Source organism: Vulpes vulpes, chromosome 15 (assembly GCF_048418805.1).
Source record: "Vulpes vulpes isolate BD-2025 chromosome 15, VulVul3, whole genome shotgun sequence".
Lineage (NCBI taxonomy): Eukaryota > Metazoa > Chordata > Mammalia > Carnivora > Canidae > Vulpes > Vulpes vulpes.
Window position 1 is genome coordinate 77265499 of NC_132794.1, and position 22765 is coordinate 77288263.

Below are 22765 nucleotides of genomic sequence, written 5' to 3' on the forward strand. Positions count from 1 at the left end.
GAAATTGATCCTCATGCCCCAGTAATCCAACTTCTAAGTATGTGCCCAGAAAAACACTTGCACAAGTATCCCACAAAATATGGACAAGAATGATCATGGCAGCAGACTGTTCTTTTTTTTTTTTTTTTTAAGATAGGTTTATTTATTTGAGAGACAGAGTGAGAGAGAACATGAGGAAAACCACAAACGGGAGGGGGAGAGAGAAAATATCAAGAAGATTCCACTTTGAGCTCAGAGGCAGACATGGGGCTCGACCTCACAACCCTGAGATCCTGACCTGAGCTAAAACCAAGAGGTGGCTGCTTACCCAACCGTACCACCCAGGTGCCCCACACTATTCCTAGTAGCAAACTGCAATCAACTCCAATGGATAAACGTTATGGTATGTTCAAACAATGGAACAAATACAGCAATGAAAAAACTACAGCTAAAAAGAATAAGTTTAACACACAATGTCAAGCAAAAAAAGATGAGAAAGAACACACATATAGTACGACTTTTAATATGAAGCTTAAAAAAACAGTCAACACTAAACCACCTTGTTCAGAGATGCAGATATATATATGACAAAACTAGGGAAAAGGAAAAGATTAGCACAGAAGGGAATGATCCATCATCTGGAAAGAGCCTGCAAAAGGCTCCTAATGCTAGCAATATTGTGTTTCTTCACCTGGGTGGAGCTGGGTGGTAGTTCCCAAGTATTCACTGTAACTTATGTTTTCAATACATATAAAACTTTTTCTTGTGAAATAGAACAAAGTAATATGAACAAAAGATGGAATCAAAGCACTTAGGAAATACAAACTATTTAGAAATATACTAAATCTTAAAACCTATGCAATGAAGTCAAATGGCACAAAGAAAATGTGTACCTTTACATGTTTGTTAAAGCAATTTAAATCATGGTGATCTCATAAATGAGAAAAGCAAAAGAAAAAAAGACAAAATGAAAAAGAAAATTAGATTTAAGAAAAGGACTGATTCTTTCAAAAGGCCAACATAATAAAACAGACAAGCTTCTGACAAGTAGTCACAATAAAGAAAACAACTTCAGAAATGAAAAGAGCTTCATAACTATAGATTCAAAAGTAAGGATGAGTGATTTTTTTTTTTTAGAATCTAAAATTACTAAAACTGACTAAAGGAATGGAAAAAAATGGAGATTCATACATAGAAAAAGAGAAAAACATATCCAGCTCAGACGTTTATTTAAACCATGATTTCTGCTTTCTCCTTTATGTGCTTTATGATACAAGATGAGACTAAACTTAAGAGAGAAAGTTCTTGGGACACCTGGGTGGCTCAGTGGTTGGGCGGCTGCCTTCGGCCCAGGGCGTGATCCTCGAGTCCCGGGATCAAGTCTCACATGGGGCTCCCTGCTTCTCTCTCTGCCTGTGTCTCTGCCTCTCTCTCTGTCTCTCATGAATAAATAAAATCTTAAAAAAACAACAACAAAAACAACATGATTTCTAAACCCTAGGAGTACTGATATTTTGCGCAACATAATTCTTTGTCATGCAGGACTGGACATCGTAAGACATTTAGTAACATCCCCTCTATCCACAAAATGCCCACACACACCCCCCCCCTCAGCTGGTTGTGACATCCAAAATTATCTCCAGGTATTTCCAGATGTCTCATGGGAGGCAAAACTGGATCCAGTTTGAAATTTTATTTAAACTGTCTTAGATTTTAGAAAAAATACACAAAGCTCACCAAGTCATCTTATGAGACTACATAATCCTGATTCTGAAATGAGACAAGAGGAGCCTAAAAGGAAGTAAATAAACCAAACTACATTAAATTTCACTTAAAGTAGAAAAAGCCAAAAATAAAGTACTATTATATCCATCTTGTCCCTCCAGCCACCACCAATGAAGGTGCTGAATATTATGAACATAAGGATGAATTCACAATTAGTAAATTTCTACATGTAATTCACAAATTGTATCTCTACATATACAGAGCCATGAAAAACAAGGTAAATCCACACATACCATGTTCATGATATATTGTTAAGTGAGAAATAGAAGTTGCAGACATTCCAGAGAGGGCAAATTGAACATAGCATTTATATATGTTTTTCCCATCTTGTTTCTTTCCTGAGGCCCCACCAGAATTATAGTTGTTGTGAATCAAAACTATATTAACACACAATGATAACAAAAAAGGAAATGGGCCCACCAGCAGAAAAGAAAATTCATACGTGTTAGCAGATGACAATATGTGGAAGAATGGGAATTAGTGGAGCAAACAAGTACAGTAGGTTAGGGATTACAGGAGGCAAATCTGCCCCACAGCACCCTAGAGAGCCTCTACACTCTAAGACACTGGGTACACGAGACAGCAGGAATTAGAGATCAACCAAAAGCCAAAACACAGAACATGTTCAGTCCCTGAAACACAATGCTCTCCCCTGTGTCCTTACACAGCACCTAAGCAGAGATATTTATCTCAAACAGGAGATTATAAAATGTCATGTCCAAAGAAACCAAGTAGGTCCAGCCACCATTTATTATTACACCACAGAACAGGGGGGTAGGGGAGAGCAGCTGGAAGTCAGCTTAAATTCCTCCTAAACACTATTAGTTGACAAGTGTTGGCCACAAAGAAGTCTCAATTATCTTTTCAGTACCTCACTCAAATAGGAGTAAGAAAGGAAATAAAGAAAAAAATATGAATAACATAGAATAGATATTTGAGGAAAATTTTCAAAAAGAAAAACAAAGATAAACCAGGAGGGGAATGTATTAAAGAGAAAATAGAGATGCCAGAGAGGGAGAGGACAAGGATATCAAAGTAACTCCTTAAGGACACTGGGCCAGTTCCAGAACTAATAAGCCTTAAGAAGGGCTGACAGCTTCTACTTTTGAGCTCTTGACAGCCAAAACTTAGGAATTTGGACTACCTTTCTGAAGAAAGAGAAGCCACAAGAAGAGGTCTATCCAAGAAGAGGATGAGATGTCAGGAGAAAAGAAGGGCTATGTGAAGAAATACCAAGGCACCAGACAGGTAAGCAAGGAAGCATTTTGGTTTTTTTTGTTTTAATTATTTTAAATATTTTACTTATTTATTCATGAGAGACCCACAGAGAGAGGCAGAGACACAGGCAGAGGGAGAAGCAGGCTCCTCGCAGGGAGCCCGACACAGTACTCGATCCCTGGACCCGGGATCATGACCTGAAGCAAAGGCAGACACTCAACTGCTAAGCCACCCAGGTGTCCCAGTAAAGAAGCATTTTGGACACTGCAGTGCAGTCGTGTCCAAATGACCACTGGTCCCAGGCACTATCTGACTGTGCAGTGTGGCCAGCAGAAAAAAAAAACAACAACTGGGAGCTAAGCCTAATCAGCCCACACAATTATAGGAAATAGAACAAATTAAGTTCAGGGTAACTGGTTAAGAGGCAGTAAATAATTAAAACAACTGAAAGGTTATGCTGTCCAAATTTTAAAAATTGAAAGACTTCCAGAATTTGAAATTAAAAAAAGAGAGAATAAAGGATGCAAAGACTCAAACAAAGAGGTCTAAAATCCCATTGGTAGGCATTCTAAAAATGAATAGAGAAAACGGAAAGGAGAAAGTCATCACAGAATACAAGCACACTTACCCCAGGAGAAAGATAAAGGAGTCCAACATTTGAAAAGAGCCATCCATACTGAGTGTCCAGCAACAATGAAAACAAAACAAAGCAAAACACACACACACACAAAACTAAAAATATATCATTACAATATTTGAGAACACCAAGACAAATTCTTAAAAGTCTCCCGAGTCATGCACAGATGAGGAAGACTTAGAATGGCATTAGGTTAAACACCACCATTGGCTAGAAGACGACAGCACAGTCTTTGAAATTCTGAGGGAAAATTATTTTCCACCTAGAATTATATATATTCAACTAAACTATCAATCAAATAAGACTGTAAAATATAATAGCAAGTAACATTTATTGGGCATTTACTATACACCAGGCACTGCTCTAAATGATTTACATGTACTAACTCATTTACTCTTCATAGCTCCCCCAGAATTGAGGTACTACTATCTCCCCCATTTTACAAACAAGAAATTAATGCAGAGTGGTTAGGTAATCACCCCAAGATCATACAGCTATTAAGTAGCAGAACCAAGATTCAAACCTACAGTGGTCTGGTTATATATTTTTCAATGTTAGAACTCAGAAAATGTACTATTCCTTCAAGCTAGGATTTTCCTTGGGGATGTACTCAGGCAAAATAAGAAAGGGTTAGCAAGAAAGAGGACATGAGATCAGATGACAGTGGATCCACACTAGTGGAGGAGACAAATATTTCCAGATGACAGCTGCACAGCCAGCCCAGAGGACAACCTGGCAAGGCTGGTGCAAAAGAACCGAAGGTTCTGGAAGAGAGTAAGAGCTCACAGGAAAGAGAGCATCACTTTTTATTTTTATCTTTAATTTTTTAAAAAGATTTTGTTTATTCGAGAGAGAGAGAGAGAGAGAGAGAGAGAGAGAGAGGCAGAGACACAGGCAGAGGGAGAAGCAGGCTCCATGCAGGGAGCCCGATGTGGAACTCAATCCCGGGTCTCCAGGATCACGCCCTGGGCTGAAGGTGACACTAAACTGCTGAGCCACCGGGGCTGCCCAAGCATCACTTTTTAAATTAAGAATTATTATTATAAGGAGGACATTACAAAACAAAAGAGCTCTATAAGAAACGCCAAAATAGAAAACTCAACACTGCAAAGTCCTAATGATAAACAGTGATTGTTCATAGGACTAAATATAAATGGTGTTTTAGGAAGGGAAGCGGGTGGGAATGTGTGTGGCATGAGAGTTAAATCCTTATATCTATTTATAGTACAAAGTCAATGAATTATGCCCTAAATAGGTAAATCTGGAAATCCAGAAAAGTTAGAGGTGGTGGTAAACTAGTGGGCATTTGTGCTGCCAGTGAAGTAACCTTGGGTCAGGCCTTAAGAAGCACAGATAGACTTAGAGGTGGCAATCCAGGTGAAGGTAACTGAAGGAATGGTCACAGAAATCAGGAGCGGTACCAACAAAAAGGTGGTAAGTGGGGGAGGGAGGCAGGTGTTTCTCCTCATAGTGAACACCAGCAGCTCCAGAGAATAAACAGGTTATTTTTAGTATCTAAAACAAAACAATTCAACAAGACTAACTTCTAAGTAAGTTGTATAGTGAGAAGAAAAATCATCCTAGTTTTACTTTTGCTTGAGACAATTTATTTAACTCTTGAACACTGGAGAATTTTTACTTTACCTGACCCGTGGGTATTGGTTGATCTAGCATCTCAACATCCAGGTGCTTAGGAAGGTTATATAATCTGCAGAGTTCACATATCAACCACTTCAATTGCTGACGAAGCTACAAAACACATTTCGGTAAATAAATATTATGTTAAAGAGCCCTTAGAAGACATGAATAATGCTATGACTACCGTAAACCAATCCAGTAGGAAATGAAAAAAGTTTGTCACAGCTCAATTCCAGCCCACAGATAAAATAACCGTCCTTAAGAAATATTGTTAGGGGCTGCTAGTGTAAGAAGGTGACTATGGCTTGAATACAATCCCTATAACTAATACCTAGCAGAATGATGACAAAAGACTGAGGAAGGGGAGCTCTAGATGCTGTCAAATTTTTAGCTGGTAACTACTTTTCTTAGTTACTTACAACTTCAGACAAGAATACGTTTACATTAATGAGGTGACAAAAAAATAGAGGCAGTGTTGTTACACATGGGTTATAAAATTATACATTTCAGTCATATTCAAAGTCGAGGCAAATGTGGCCTAGTAGACAGACTCTTGGAATCTAAAGGACCTTGGATACAGCAGGTATCGTTCTAATTCCCTGAGTGTGAGGGTTCCCATCTGTAAAGTAAGGAAATTAAAAACTCCTTATAATGGTAAAGATGAAATGAAATCTTCTGTGGAAACACTTGGCCCTTAGGTTCTTAAACGTTTATAAAAAAAAAAAAAAAAAAAAAAAAAGGAAAAAGATGCACTAGGAAAACCATAAGGGTAACTCATGAAGTTCCCATTTTTACACCCAGATTGTTTTGTAAGCATATCTACTCATCAAAGCAAAGCAGCGAGGTAAATTACGTTCACAAACATGTTTTTCATTATTGAAAAAAAACTGTTTTCAATGTATACATTTAGGAATTATGGTTTAAGAAGAACGTTCAACACTGAGTAGACTTTTCCCAGAGCTAATAAGGTAACTTACTTCCCACCTGGTTAGGAACCGTTTCCCGGATGTCTCTGACCAGGAAAAGAGATGAAAAGGCAGGTTTATGAAGGACTAAGAAAGCAGAGACAGGATTAGAATGGGTTACCAGCAGAGTAAGATTTTCCAAAGTAATCAAAGGAACAAGCAGATATTAGGAAAGTTGAGTAATAAATTAGGATAAAAAATTTAAATTTAAAAGGTACTGTGGATTTAGCCCTCCAATAAGCTCAGAAGAACATAATGAGGATGAGAAGGGGTGACCTGGACACAGACCCAGACAATCCAACCCCCGGCCAAGGAAGAGCTATGGGCGTGCTGGGGAGCAGCAGCAGGGTGGTGGAGTCACAGCGCAAACAAGAAAACTCGGGCTGTACATCTTTCAGGAATTTCAACTTTACGCTCCCTCCCCCAAAGAAGCGTTTGAAGGATGGAAGAAACTAAGATGGTGGGAAATATTTAGAAGGTAGACGGACAGGTCTTAGCAACTCAGTAGGTAGCTTGGAGAGGGGAGGTGTCAGGAAATCTAGGTATGCAGAACCTTTAGTTCCCAGGTTCAGGCATGGGTGACAAGCATTATTTCATCTTGTCCCGCTCATAATCACAAAGAATTACTGAAGGGAAAGGGTGGGGCTGGTGGAGTGCCACGAGGTGGGTAGGCTCAAATTTAGATGTAGTCATTTTAAACAGTCATGGCACATTCCAAGTGAGATTCCCTGGATCTACAGGATATATAGATAGATACACCGGCTTGACTCAAGAGATAAATTTTAGCTAAAGGTACAGATTTAGGAATCCATGGAATATAGACCGTGATTTAAGTAACAGTAGTAAAAGTGATTTCTCACAGAAAGCATGCAATGAGAAGAGGAAGACCAAGGGAGAAGAGCTCTGAGAAGACCAAGGCAGGGTTCAGAGACAGGAACAGAAGACAGTGACCTGATGAAGTTCTCGTAAGATTATCAGTTCCCAGAGAAGAGGGATTTGTCTTGACTTCTGTACCCACCGCTGATGACACAGCCTGACATGGAAGTCAGTCAATTAAAACAAAACAAAACCTTCTCTCTGTTCTACTATTAAGAGTTTCTTGTACACACCCAGGAGGAGTAAAACTATAAACCCACACAAATACGGATTTATTTTTACAACACTTTGCAAAAAGGGCCAGATTAGAACAATATTCTACACCTTGCCTTTTCACTTGCACATCTTGGAAAGTTGTATGCATTCCTATGGAATTAACTACAATAAACTATTATATCATAAAACTGGTATCCTTTATTTAACTGACTTTTTATTGGCAGACTTTAATAAATGTTTGTTAAATGGAGGAATGTCTCAATAAGGGAAAAATCACCACTACAAAACTGCTGCAAAGATGTCAGTTTTAAGGTTAAAAAAGGAGACCCTGGATTTGGCAACTAGACATAAAAATTTTCAGTGCAAAAATGAAGGCACAATCTAGACTATAACGAATTAAGTAAAGCAAAGGTGAGGAAATACAACTTATTCTGTCGTGAAATGAGGTTATGAAATAACTGGTAGACTATAAGAATAGAGGGTAATTTGGTTTTCTTCTTTTATGTAAATATATTAATTTTTTAAAAAATACAATGAGACCCAATTTTATGCCCTAGCTCATTTCATTTTGTGAGCATTTTTTGATGAAAAATTTTAGGCAGCGGAAAACAGTCATTACTACTATTATAAAACTCATACTTCTGGACCTTTTTAGAGTTACCCTCCTAAAAGAAGATAGCAGTAAAGGGACTAATTTCCCTGTCCTGTCACACTCTCCTGCTGGAGATGCAAACGTGTGTCTGTCTAGCTTTTTACTTTTTTACCTCTATCCTTCCTGCCTCTCAGGACCAGTCTCTACTCTTAAAATACTCTTCAACTGATTTCTTCTACTGTTAATTTTAGGAATAGATGTGTTTAAGCCACCCATCACTTATTTTGACAAGAATCTGAGGTAAGATTCTAACTTCCCCTATCCTTAAGTGTTTGAGTGTTTTAACTTACTCTGAATTCTCAATTGCAGGACTGTGTCTAAACTATTGTCTATCTGTCCAGTCCAACACCAGTACGTAATATTTTTATTTAATATCTAATTGGACAAGTCTCTCATTACTTTTTTCATTTTTTTTAAAAATTATTTACTCTTTAAAACAAGCTTTAAAAAAAAAAAACAAGCTTTAGAGTCATTTTGTCAAGTTCCAAAAATAAGACTGTTGGGATTTTTAGGGGAATTAATTGCATTCAATTTATAAATTAACATAAAGCTATGGAGATAATAGATATATTTATAATATGGAATCTGCCCATCCAGGAACATGGTAGTCAAGTCTTTCATTCCATGTTAATCTTTAAAAAAGAGTATAAAACTGTATTGAATATGACCTCAACTCTTTAAGCATATTTATTAGAGTCTATACATTTTATTAGCAAGGGGAAAAATGCTGATAGAAAATAGCTATCATGTCTCCAGTCGTTATCTTAGGCAGAAATCTTCTCCAAAATGTCTATTTCCCTTCATTTTAACTAAGTTCTCTCACAATAGTCATTTAGTTTTAAAATCATAGAAAACAGATTTTCCAAATTCTGTTAAATGGAAAGTTATATTTCTTCATATTTGAAAAGAAAAAAAAAACAAGAAACACATTTTCTTTGTGTACCTATGGCTTTTCCTGCAGTCACAGACTCCTGACCGAGAAAGCCGTTCCCCAACACTAGCACTGATATCATTCTAGCATGATTTCCCCTCAAATCCACCGCAGTCTTTTTTCCTTTTTCTATCTTCCACCTTGGCTAGTGGTCCCTACCAAAAATGCTTGCTTGGTTTAATAATCAGATTTCACTGAAAAGAGACCACCTAACTCCTTATCTAAATCAAGGCTTAACCTATGGGGAATAAAAAAGATAAGTCAGGGGCAGCCCTGGTGGCCCAGCGGTTTAGCACCACCTTCGGCCCAGGGTGTGATCCCAGGGTCCTGGGATCGAGTCCCATGTCGGGCTCCCTGCATGGAGCCTGCTTCTCCCTCTGCCTGTGTCTCTGCCCCTCTCTCTCTCTCTCATGAATGAATGAATGAATGAATGAATAAATAAATATTAAAAAAAGGTAAGTCAGGTAGTACAGAATCTGAAGGCCAAAACACAAATGAAACTGGTGCTTAGCTTCTTTAAGGTTATCAAATAATCACTAATCAGACTTTTCTATATCCTATTACCTCTTAACACTTAAGTTCTGCATATAACATTCTTTAGGGGAAGGGGGGAAGAGAGTAGGTTGGCTTATCCTCTCACCGAATTGTTGTTCTTAGTATCTTCTAGACGTTCCATCACTGACGTCAGATTTGGGTCATCAGAGTCCACAAACCATATTGGTGAAGAGGTTGGATAAGATTCCTGTTACAGAGACATCTATGTTAAACACAGTTACATACAGACTAATCTGGGTATGCAAGTTGGCCAAATGGCAAGATGACAATGGATTTAAGTAAAATACATCACAGTGAAGAAAAGCAAAACACTAAAATCTATGTATGGAGAAAACTTTTTTCGTAATGGGTTTTTTTTTGAAAGAAGTTTTATGGTGTAATTTTGCCTCCTCCATGTTACATAACTTGTACACTTAAAAAAATCAAGCAAAATGGGGATCCCCGGGTGGCTCAGCTGTTTGGTGCCTGCCTTTGGCTCAGGGCGTGATCCGGGATCGAGCCCCACGTCGGGCTCCCTGCATGGAGCCTGCTTCTCCCTCTGCCTGTGTCCCTGCCTCTCTCTCTGGGTCTCTCATGAATAAATAAATAAAATATTTTAAAAAAATCAAGAAAAAAAAAGTAGTTTACCCAGTAAGTAGTAGCTATTTGAAACAAAAAAGGAACACTGCAAAAAGTTAGGTTTTATTGAAAGCTGGAAAAAAAAAAAATAAATGGTACTCAGGCACCAGGGAAGATGGGCTTCTTTCCTTTACAAAGAAAGGTCAATTATGGCCTGGATTCTGCAGCTTTAACATTTTTTAAGGACTTTACAATCTGGAATTATAAATAAATCCCTCAAAAAGCAAAACAAAAAAGAACAGAAACAACCAAAACCCAAAATACAACCACCTCATAACCCTGAAGTATAATCTATAAATTCAAACCATACTACTTTTGCCTTTCAGTATAACAAAGCTACATTTCTAAACTTCATCTAGAAGAGCTCTAACCTAATTTTTAAAGGTAGAGCAAAGGAGTGTAATCTAGGCACTTGTTTTTAAAACCTTATAAATTCTAAAATGATTTTTATAAATCTTGCTATACTCCTTGCTCTCTAATTACAGAAGTTTGAGATTTTTCTCCATTGAAAATTGGCCCCCAAATCAATCCCATTTGATTTCACCTTTCTCCTACTCCTTTCCAAGCCTCCTCGGATCCTAGGGAGGGATGGAATTTCTAAAGGAACAGCTTCCTTAAACGAGGCGAGGATTGTTTCTTGAATACTGCTGTGCTGGAAGGCAGAACAAGCAGCACCGTGGTGACCACGCGCCACGTACAGCTTTCACTGGCCACGGAGGTGAGCCTTTGAGACGGCGTCCTCCCTGCACAGCCCCTGCACGTCCTCCCTGCACAGCCCCTGCACAGCCCCTGCACGTCCTCCCTGCACGTCCTCCCTGCACAGCCCCTGCACGTCCTCCCTGCACAGCCCCTGCACAGCCCCTGCACGTCCTCCCTGCACAGCCCCTGCACGTCCTCCCTGCACATCCTCCCTGCACATCCTCCCTGCACATCCTCCCTGCACATCCTCCCTGCACATCCTCCCTGCACATCCTCCCTGCACAGCCCCTGCACATCCTCCCTGCACAGCCCCTGCACAGCCCCTGCACGTCCTCCCTGCACGTCCTCCCTGCACAGCCCCTGCCTGGGTGCTACAGCTCCGAGGCCACGATGTCCCTCAGCGCCTAGTGGGCAAGCTCGGAAGTGGGCCCAGCAGCCCTAGCCCTGGGATTCATACTCCTGTGGGACTCCCGCCCCTGGACTGGCTTCCAACAGACAATCCAGCAGGCAAGGTGAGGTCGCCTCTGGGGTTAGGTGACAAAGGGACGGGCCCTTCTCTGTCGCTCACCCTCCCTCTGGTGGAAGCCATCTCCTTTCGGAGAAGCGTACAGCCACCTGGCAAGGACCTGCGAGGCCTCTGCCCAACTGCCAGGAGAGGCGACTAATCCTACGGCAGGAGAGAGGCTGCAGGCAGGTTCCCCACGGTCTCGCCGTGGGCTGCGGGCCGTGGGACATGGGCTGTAGGCCGGCTGCAGCACCAGCAGCACCTTGACTGCCTTGCAGGAGACGCAGCCCCAGTGAGGCCCGAGAAGCCGGGCAGATCCCGGCCCTCAGAGACTGAGGCACCGTTGGCTGTTTTAGGGGGCCACGTTTGTTAAGGAGCAATACAGAACTACTTTAACCCCATAAAATTCCAATATTTTATTCCATCACAAACTGAGTACTAACAAGAAATGCTATAGCTACATATTTTTCAAAGTACAATCACATGGGTTGATTTTTAAAAGTTAATGAATAAAGTATTATATGCTTTCACCTCCCAATAGACATTTACTCACTGTTTTCTGTTACAAATTAGGGAAAGTTATTATTATTAGATACTAGTTACAGAACCATGAGGTTCTAGTTATAGAGAAACAATTTTGCAGAAACACAGTATTAAAGAAGCGTTGCTTTGAGAACTATAATTTCAATTACAATATAAGTTGAAGTCAAAGAGACGGACTATTTTTGAAGCTCTCAATTTTAAAGAACAAAAATTTGGATTGAAGGAGGACATCATTAAATCTGTTCAGTAGTGGTTTATTCTGTATTCTCATTCTTCTAATTCTTATTGTGTCCCAAACCTCTTCACAGACTACAAGAAAAACTATCTTCAAAATTAATCTTGCTCTTAAAGAAAACTACTTATTATTAACATTTTCTCCTTCAAATTCTTCAGCCTTGTTTGGGAACACACCATCTAGGCCTTAGTTTTGTATCTGTAGCCAAAAAAAAACAAAAAACAAAACACAGAAACTAAAACAAAAACCCCCAGCCAACTATATTTTAGAACTTCCCTGTGTAGATTATGTTTGTCTAGTAAACTTCTGCGAACCAAAATAAAATATATAAATTGTTGCTCTGGACTAAAACCCCTTAAAACCATATCATGATCCCTGTAACAACAAAACATGACTGAGATCAGTTAGTACCTAGGAGGTGCTTGCTCTTTTAATCCTAGAGAAGGCAGGATGAACCGTTGGTCTAAGCAACTACTTCAACCTTTTTCAAAGTGAGGCCCTCGACCCCTGAGGGGAACCTGCTGGGCCAGCAGTGCAAATAAAAGGCAGTGACTCAGCTGGAACCACAAACTAAGCTTGGAGTCCTGGTATTCCTCACCACCCGGCATTCAAGATGCTTCAAAGACAGAGAAAAAGGTGTTTTACCTAAGAATATCTGTGAATAAGTAGTAAAAGTTCCTTTACTAAATCTTAATCCTTATGTAGGTCTTTTAAATAGTGCAGCTGATGAAATGGAACACACCCACAAGAACTCAGAGAACACCCAGAGAAAAAGCGTTTGTGTGGCTGCGCTGTGCAAAGTGAACCAACCACTTTAATGCAACCCCAACTTTACTTGAAAGGATGACTGATAGACAATGTTATTTCAACTTGGGTTTCTGACAGACATTTTCTGAAACATGAATAAGGAGTGTGTCATTTCAAGGAAAACAAAGAACAGTATTTATTGCCTATAATAAAATTCAAGCTTTCAAGCAAAAACTAGAATTTTGGAAAATCTGTGTCCACTACTATGAGCTTGAGAGCTTTCCAAGAATATTCTGATGAGATTGCCGCTGATCTTAATATAATGTCTTATTATATAATGAAACAGATCAATATTTAGAGGATTTCAGTGAACCATATTTTCCACGTGACCAAATACATTATGTTATAAATCATGCAAAGATAGAAAATCCATTCACAGTTCAAGAAAGACCAAGTTTTGGTGAACTATCCAAAAAGAATATCTATAATTATCTAAATAACTATTAAAATATTCCTACTTTTTGCAACCAAATATCTGTAGGAGGCTGAATTTTCTTCATATTTCAACCAAAACAACATACCCTCACAGACTGAATGCAAAAAGAAATGACAGACCAGACATCAAAGGTTAATAAGAAATGTAAAATTATGCCACTATTCTTACTAAAATGTTTTAGATGACAAAATATGGCCATTTTTCATAATAGTATTTTTATTCATGTTTATTTCAATGACTATTTTAAATATTTGTTTTAATCTCTAATGATAAATATTGATAGATAACCTACATAAAAGCTCCTTGGGCCCTCAGTACTCTCTTTCTTTTTTTATTTTTTTAAGATTTGTTTATTTATTTTAGAGGAGGCAAGGGTCAGAGAGGGTGGGAAAAGGGAAGGAGAACCCTAAGCAGACTGACTCCATGCTGAGCACAGAGAGCCCCATGAGGGATTGGGCCTGAGCATGAACCAAGAGTCAGATGCTTGACTGACTGCATCACCCAAGCGCCCCTCATCTTCAGATTTTTTTTTTTTTTTTTTTGAGAGAGAGAGAGAGAGAGAGCGCGAGCGAGCATGAGCTGGGGGAGGAGGCAGAGGGAGAAGGAAAACCACGGTCCCCGCTGAGCGGGAGCCTGACACAGGGCTCCATCCCAGGACCCTGAGTTCGAGACCCCAGCCAAAGGCAGAAGCTCAACAACTAAGCAACCCAGGCACCCCTCACTTTTAAACAGTATGAAAGTGTTAACTCCAAGAAGTTTTAGAATAGCTGCCTTCTCCACACCTCCTGCAGCCCAGCCCTTCCTTACAAGAAAGGTCCCCACCACTCTCTACTAACCTATGTGGTTCTACTGGAGCTCGTTTCCCCAACTTGTTCCCATCTGCCCATCTCTTTCCCTTGACCCAAAACTTGGGCACAGGTCTCTATGAGCCCATCCTACTCCCAGTGATTAGCTGTCAGATGGGCTAAGTGAGACAAATCGAGGTCTTCTCTGGAACTAAAATTCACCTTCTGGATGCTCTGGAGTCTTAAGGACAAAGTTGGCCACCCTGAGATAGTATTTATCTTTCCAAACAGAGAGGGATTATGCAAACCAAATTGTTTTCTAGAGGGCCATATTTTCCATCATGACTGTGAGAACACCCATTTCATGGCACACTTGCTAGCATTTTTACCACTGTTAAATAAAAGCTCCTATGTGGAAGAAAAAAAGTTCCTATGCAATTTGTATTGGCTCCAGAAACCAACTGATTGAATAGGAATGGAAAGCCAACACTTCCAGGGAAGTTTCAAAGGACATTAGCTATACACGTAAGGATTTAGCTCTAGCTCTTAAGAGTCCAAAGCATTATTTAAAATAGAAAAAGAGAGAGAGAGAGAGAGAGAGAGAGAGAGAGAGAGAGAAACCATAAGTCTTATTCAGAAATAACTTTCTGTGTCTATTTTCTACCTAAGTCCACTAACCCCAATGTGTGGCTCCATATCAAGGACCACCAGCAAAACTCTGCCAGAATGGTCCGTTTCTACTATTTTTCCAAATAATAGAACGTGGCCATCTGCAAGGACTTCATCACTCTCTGAAGATGGACACATACAACTTTTGTTGAAGGTTCAGGAGCATAACAGTTCTAAGTCTTTCAGAGACCAGTTATAGGACACATTACCTTCACACTGTGTTCCATAAATTTGGGGTGAAGAATGATACTGACGGAATTACCGTACAGTGCCCTAAGAGTCTAAATAAAGTCTCTGAAATTTAATTTTTAAGATTTTTAGAGACAGTGGACATGCACGGGCCCATGCATGAGTTGGGGGGAAGCAGAGGGAGGGAATCTTCAAGCAGACACCCTGCTGAGCCACCCAGGTGCCCCTAAATGCTGACATCTGGGGAAAAAAGGCTACCCAAAGAAAGAAATTGCTCCCTGCTAATCATTTTGCAAGCAAACAATGAAGTAACTTGATCAGAGTCCAGAGAAGCAGAGTGAAAAATCTAACACTTGGTAAAAGAAAAATGCATACATACCCTGTGATCTGAAAAATGCTTAAGTGTTCTGAGTAGCAAATCACAGCTAATCAAAACATCATTCTAATTAAACTGAGGCAGAGAAAATAAAGATGCTGGAGAAGATCCAAACCACCTGATCTGCAGAAACCAATGGACAGTTTCCTTGGTTCTGAGTCTACTTTGTCTTTCAGAATAATCCCTTAGCAGAGAACAGAGCAGAGCACTGTTACAATGGCCTTGGAAACAGGGACTCTGCTTCATCCCCTGGCTCTCCAGGAATGCTTTATGTTTGGCAGTGACTGTTTCAGTTCAAGTCCCCACCTCTCCACTAGCTGACATCCATCTAATACTATCCTTTCCCAGGTCTAAGGAAGTTTAACAATAACAAAACAACAAAAACATCAAGTTACTCAGGGATACACCATTCATAAAATGGAAACCTGAGTCTCTTTTTCACGTGTCTGTTCTTTCAAGGAAGGGTTTAAAAATGGCAATAAGGGAGGATAGATAGGTAAGGACTAGGAATTTGACTCTATATTATAAATTGGTCAGATGATTGAAAACAATGATTCCTCTGGCCTGAAAGTACCACTTAGGTGTTATTTCCGAATGATTCTCCAGGAATTCAATTTGGAAAGGTAATCTGTCCCAGAAGGGCAGACCAAAGAAAAGGTATTGGGCTCTTTAATCAAGTTGGCTCATGATTTCCTTTGTATAACCTTCGCAGGGTTACTTTTTATTTAGTGTAAAGAATAGAAACCTGAAAAAAAATTAAGAAATTAACAGCACTGATTTATTCCCCATGAAAAGCTGTTAGAAAGCATTTTCAAAATAAATTGTTATCCAGACACAAGTGACACTATCAGTTTCATATTTCTAGAAAACATTTTGACTACTAAAGAGCTTTCTTACATAAGCTTTCATGTGGGACAAAAAGTATCGTCTTTTTTTTTTTTATTTTTTAGAAAAACATAGTAGAAAAGTGATTTAAGGCCCCAACTACTAAGTATAGACTAAACCTTTTGCTCTCACCTAAACTCAGGGGTTCTAATGTTTGTTATGTGATGTTAGTGCCCTGCTGTAGGTAGCAGGGCGGGGCAGGGGGGTGTGACTATGGCAATGACCAGCAGAAATTGGCAAAACAAAATGTGCAAACACAAGTAGCCTGGCAAATAGCCACTCATGCAAAAAAGAGTTTATGGTTTATGCTACACAAACAATAACATTAGTATGAAGTTTTGTTTGCCAGCTAATTTACACCCTGGCTGGTGGGGTGAGGGAGGGGAGATTTTCACTCTGAAATACTAATTCCCTACCAAGAGTTACCAGATTTCCAGAAGTCCATATAAGGAGAAATGGAGTTGCCGAGTTATGTTAAATATTTCAAAAGGACTAAAAGAATGCCATATTCTACTAGCTCCCAAAAAGGCTGCACATGCTGCTTTGCTTCTAGGTGTGAGCATAACAACTGCATGTTAGTGTTAGTGGAAACTGGCAATTAGATTTGTTTGCATGGCACTCTGTATCAGGAGCTCACACAAAGCAAGTAATAAAAAAGACTCTTTGAGGTGGAAAGTAGTTTTTCCCCTTCATATTTTAAGATTAGGACAAATCTATATAACAGGAAAAGACTTAGCTCAATTCCCTTGGCCTACAGAGTCAAAGAACATCTATGTTTTGTTTTTTCCTTTTTAAACTGTCTTTCACATGAAGTCAAATTACAGATTTCCTATCCAGTGACCTACTGAAACATTTAAAACATGTCTTGATGTTACCTCCACACTTTTGACAAATTCTTGGCAGTTAACTTACACAAGAGTGAAGATTTTTGTTGAAACAGAATATAGCTAAAATAGAAGAAATATTTACTGAGTGGAAGATGAAGAGCATAGAGACTCTTCTCCCCTGTCATAAAAAGAGAAACATCTAAAACTATTAGAAGAGAACGTTAGGAAACATAACCAAAGCAGTAAAGATTCTAGAAGGGAGGAAGGGGAAATAAATACCACCAGTGACTGAACAGGACTTCCTAGAAGAGCCTTGAGGGATGGTCAGACGTGGAAACAGATCGGGGTGGGTAAGGGGTACATTCCACGTGGGAAAAATGGCTTCAGAAGCCTCAAAGGAAAAGGGGGCACAGGATTTTGGGAAGACTATTCAGAAATTGGCAGGCATGAGTGCAAGGAAACAACAGGTGAGGCGCAGTTTTCTCAAACGTTAAAGACACTGTGTAAGTATGCTTCCTGGTGAGCAAGGGAAAAGACAGGGCCTAGCACGTGGAGGAGCTCAATAAATATCTGGGAATAAGAGCAAAAACCAAAAAACAGATAAAATTCAGTACTTTTTTTTTTTAAGAGCTATAACATTTTAGAGAATAGCAATTCACAAACACAATAGACAGGAAATCCAACCTCATTTTTCTTCTTTGCTTTTTCCCCTCTAAGAAAATGTATGGGCACCGGGAAGCCATGTAGATTTTATCAAACACCTACCTATGCTTAAAGAGTGTCGTCTATCTTTTAGAGATACTCACTGAAATATTTACAGATGGAGTGACAGACCAGGAACCTGCTTCAAACTAATCTGAGGTGGGGTACAGGTGACATAAGATTGGCCAAAAATTGACCATTGTTGAGGCTGAAGACATGGAGGTCCTCCACACTATTCAACTTGTGCATGTTTGAGGTTTTTCCATAAAAAGTTAATACACGTTCCTGTACACTGAGCACTCAGCATGGTAACTATTTTCTAGTGAGACCTCTCACAATCCTGAGTAGCTCCTCATACTGGCCCGTCCCACACCCTCCTTCCACCGGTGTCTCTAATCCACCCCGGGCTCCGCTCTGTGCAGCTGGTTCCTATCAGCCTCCTCTGCTTCTCCCTGGGGACGATGCCGGTGTCTGCAGCGGGACGATTCTGTGCTGTGGGCACAGCCTGGACACTAAAGGACATCTGTCACCCCTGGAGCCCTGGCTCTAGGTGCCAGCACAGCAGCGGTGCGACCCTGCGGCCACCGAGGTGACCACAGCCATCCACACACACTTCCTGAGACCACACCCTGGAGAGAACTCGTTCTGGCCAGGGCAAGCACAGTTTTCCCGACTTACCTCAGGAATTTAGGAGCTGCCCGAAGCCTACAGGGTGCAGCTGAGCACGTAAGGCAGCCCTACCGCGTCCTGGGCAGCTTCCCTGCAATGGTCACCATGCAAGCCAGTCTCCTTCATGCTCACTACTACTTCCTGCTTCCCATACATGGGAAATGTTGTCTTTTACCAGCCTATAGCATCATACTTTGTCTACTTCTAGGCAAACCCCATTTTCTCAAGCTTTGGTGTCTTTTCTGGATAGTTCCCTCTGCCTGAACCGAGCTTCCACGCCCAAGATTGTACTCACCTGTGAAGGCCCCACTCCACTGCCACCCCCCCCCCCAAACTCTAGTTAAGAGCTGTCTCGGGCTTTCCTAACGACCCAGTAGAGCTTGACAACCCTCGGTCATACGAAACTCTTCCCCAAAAAGGATTTTGTTCTGAAAACTGCTCTACCCAGTTTTGCAAACTGGCCCTAGAACAGCACACCTAGACGCTGCACGCCTGCTCTCCCCAGCACAGCACTTGTCTCTGTCTCTCAAAAATACACACAGCTGCTCCCGCAGAGCGTCTGAAAATGATTTCACCGTCAGTTATCATGACTTCCAGCCCTTTCCAAACTCCCCAGTGCCACCGGCTTCACCGGGAGTCGGACGCACCAGGCTTGGCTCCAAGGAGCGCTGGGCGGCCACCTGGACTCCTGCTGTCAGAAGCTACTCCGCGGCTGGGAACAGCACCCCAAGTCAACGGGTCACCGTTCCCTCAAACACACCCAGGAAAGAGTCACGAAACACCAATCCCGGTGTTCCTAACGAGCTTCCAATTAAAACCAAAGAGGGAGCTTTAAACTGCCGTTTCGGCTTTATGGCCTAAAATCCTCTTTCCGGGCAGAAGGCTTGGACAAACATCCCCCTCTGCCTGCAGATCATCCCGAGGCTTACGCCCAGGGGGGCCCGGCGGCCAGAGCCCGCGGCAGCACCTGCGAGCCCGGGTACGAGGCGCCCTTGGGGCTCGGCCGCCCGCGCGGAGCCAGGCCTGCAGGGAGGGGTCGTTCAAGCAGCACCGGACGCTGCGTTCTCCACTCTCCCTGGAAGGCGGCAGTTCCCCGCGTCAGCTCTGCCTTCAACGTAGCTGGGGGAATAAGGGAGCCCAGGGACAGCTGACTGCAGAGTAGGGGGCCCCCCCTCGGGTGCCGGGGCTCCCCCTGCCGCCAGGGACAGCGGGTGTGGCGGCCGCGGTGACTCAGGCGGGCCCAGGGGGCAGAGAGGGCCGAGCGCCCGCAGCCCCACGGCCGCCCCGCGGGACAGGTGGGGGTGGGCCCCCTTCCCCTCCCCCTCCTCCTCCACCCGCGCCTCGCTCCAGGGCTGGGCCTGCGCCCCGCGGGGGGCCGGGGAGGGGACGGGGCCTTGAGGGGCGACTGCCCCTGCCTCCCGCCCCCTCCCCTAGCCCCTAACCCTTCGCCCCCGCCCCTCCCCCTCTCCCCCCCAGCCCCGGCCGAGCCCCGCGCCTCACCGTGATGTTGCAGTGCAGCGAGAGCGGCGGCGGCGGGCGCGGGCTGCCGGGCGGGGCCGGGGGCGGCGGCAGGAACTGGCAGTGCAGCTCGTCCAGCTTCCAGCTGACGACGCGGAGCCGCTCGTGGTCCTTGTGGAAGACGGACGCCAGGAGCTCCAGCTCGGCCTTGAGCCCCGCCACCGACATCCTGCCCTCATCTCCGGCGGGCCCGGAGCCGTCACGGCCGCCGCAGCCCCGCAGGGCCCCCCCGCCGCCGGCCCGCGCGACGCGGCGAGAAACGGCGGGGGCGGCGGGGCCTCGGGCGGCTCCCGGCAACCGACTCGGCGGCCCGAGAGCGCGGCCCCGCGGCTTCAAAGGGCAACGGCGCCGCCGCCCCCGCCCCGCCCCCCGCGCCCCGGCCCCCGCCCCATGCCCGCTCCCCGCGTCCCCCCCCCCCGCGCCCCGGCCCCCGCGCGTCCCCGCCCCCTCCCCCCCGCGGCTCCAGCTCTAGCGCCTGCACGCCCCGACCCCGCCCCTCTCCGGCCCCGCCCCTCCGGCCCCGCCCCCGCGTGGCCCCGCCCCTCCCCGCGGCTGCGACTCCGGAGTCTGCACGCCCCGCCCCCTCTGCGGCCCCGCCCCCGCGCGGCCCCGCCCCTCTCCGCCCCCAACCCCGCGTGGCCCCGCCCCTCCCCGCGGCTGCGACTCCGGCGTCTGCACGCCCCGCCCCCCTCTGCGGCCCCGCCCCTCCCCGGCTCCGCCCCCGCCCCTCCCCGCCCTGACCCAGCGCGCTTCTGCCCCGCGGGTCGGCCGCGCTCCGCGGGCCCTGGGTGTGGGGCGGGCGGGCGGGCCCCGGGGCGCGCGTCATCTGCAGGATCCGCAGACCCCTGCGCGCCTCTGCCCCGAGCCCGGCGGGCCACCTGGGCGGGGTGGGGACGGGGCGCAGGGGCGCACGGCCGCACAGCTGCTCGCACCCGGACCCGCCCCGCTAGCCGGGCCCCTGCCGGGGTCTTTCTCTCCCTTCCTTTCCTGCCCTGAGCGTTGGTCCCCTTCCCACGCTTAAGGAAACCCTCTGACCTCCCAGGAGGCAGGACTGGCCTATTTTCAGTGAAGTCTTAGCTCAAATGTCGTGTCAGAGGGCCGCCCAGTCACCCAATACCGCGTCATCCTACGTTAACGTTTTTACTCAGCATCAATCACTGATATTTTGATTATTAGTCCATCGTCTCTGCCCAACACGAATGTCTTCTTCAGAGTTGCATCCAGGACCTGGAACAAGGCCCTTCGCGGACACCCAGCGTCTCTGCCTGGATGCTCCTGTGAGGCCTGCCCAGCACGTGCTGCAAGCCGAGGCGCCTTCCGTGCGGGTGCAGGATGCCTGGCGGATGCCTGGCGATCCCTCCAACGGACCCGAGCCTAACGGGGCGGGGGGGGGGGGATTGCAGGGGCCTAGAAGGAGGACCCACTCCCTGGCTGTGAGACCTCTGCAGGTGCACAGGGCCTCCAGCTTAGAAGAGCCCTGCGCTTGGTTCCATGCTCTGCTGTAGCTCTTTTGAAATCCTTAATGACTTTTCAACAAGGAGCTCTGCATTTCCCTTTTACACTAGTCTTGACAAGACCTATCCAACCCTCTCTGCCTAAGTGTCTCCTGCTTCCCGATCTACAAGTGGTCCCTGGTCTACTGGTCCCTCAGATCACACACCACAGAACAATACAGGGAGATACGAGGTCCACTGAGTGAGGGATATTTTTAAAGCTTTTATTTTCGTTTATTTCTGAGATATTGTATCATGTTATAGCGCTACTTAGCTTTCAGGGAGTCACAGACCCTCTGGAGAACTTAATAAAAGCTATGATCCATTTTCCTGGGGAAATACTTCTACTTATAAAGTGTTGTATTTGTGGGGATTCGTGGTCTGCCCTGGCCCTAGAGATAGCATTATGAATAAGGACTGAGAGGAGAAGGGGGTTCCAGTCCCGAGCTCTAAGTCAGAAATAACTAGGATACTAATAGGCAGTATTTGCCCCATTAGACACTGGAGGGACCTGCTGCTTGCTTTTTCCATCAGTCCTCAGTACTCTTGGGATCCTAACAGGCATGGGAGTCATGGACAAGGATTTCAGACAAAGGGGAACAACCTGTTCAGAACCTACATGACTTTGAAAAATAAAATGCCCTCAACATATTATTTAATTTATCTAAGGTTTATTTTGTTATCTCTAAATTGTTATGAATAAATAAAGAGCTTTATAAATTGCAAATGCTTTTACTAGTTATATCAGAAATAAATATATAAGTATCAATTTCACAATCATGTTGTGAGTGTTTGCTGTGTGCCAAGCCATGAGAGAGCTAGGCAGAAATAGAAATTGAATTCAAGAAGCTTAAGGTCTAGCATTGTAAACAAAACACTGTTTCCTGATGATTTAGGCTGCAGATAACAGAAAGCTGTGACTTAAAATGGCTTGGACAATAGGAAATATATTACTTTACATAATAGCAAGTTCAGAGTCAGGGCAGACTCCAAGAGCGGTTGATCAGATCTTCGATAAGATCAATAGCCCGGATCCTCTCCATCTCCTTTGTCAGGGGAGCAAGGTGGCTATGGCTGTTCCAGCCATAGGTCACATCCAGCCAGGAGAGTATCTAGAGTCAGAAAGGACTGCTTCTTCCATATCTCCTAAGAAATGGGGACCTTCCCAAGATTCTGTCGGGCTGACTTCCCTTCTGTGTCATTGGCCAAAAGTGTATCACATGCCCATCCCTAAACCAATCACAAGGAAATAGGTTGGATCATTCTTTGGACTTCACAATCATCCGGGATGGGAAGGATGCTGAGACAATCACTGTGTCTACTACAAACTACAAACAGGCAAATAAGGACAACACCA

General features: G+C 43.8%; 1 protein-coding gene across 7 annotated transcripts in view; it reads right to left on the bottom strand.

Moving 5' to 3' along the window:
• Positions 1 to 20273, bottom strand: part of UBE2Q2 (ubiquitin conjugating enzyme E2 Q2) — a 59185-nt gene extending 38912 nt beyond the window's left edge. For 3 of the 7 annotated variants that reach the window (XR_011997475.1, XM_072739222.1, XM_072739225.1), the window contains exons 1-3: positions 19898 to 20217; positions 9538 to 9639; positions 5264 to 5368 (exon numbers count right to left, since the gene is read on the bottom strand). Coding sequence is in view for 6 of the 7 variants with exons in the window: in XM_072739222.1 (XP_072595323.1) it covers positions 5264 to 5368; positions 9538 to 9639; positions 19898 to 20083 (393 nt within the window). In the remaining variant the exon portion in view is untranslated. Of the gene's footprint in view, positions 1 to 5263; positions 5369 to 9537; positions 9640 to 19897 lie in introns of all 7 variants that reach the window. The other 4 variants (XM_072739224.1, XM_072739223.1, XM_072739227.1 and 1 more) reach the window with 3 other exon arrangements.
• Positions 20274 to 22765: the final 2492 nt, after the last annotated feature.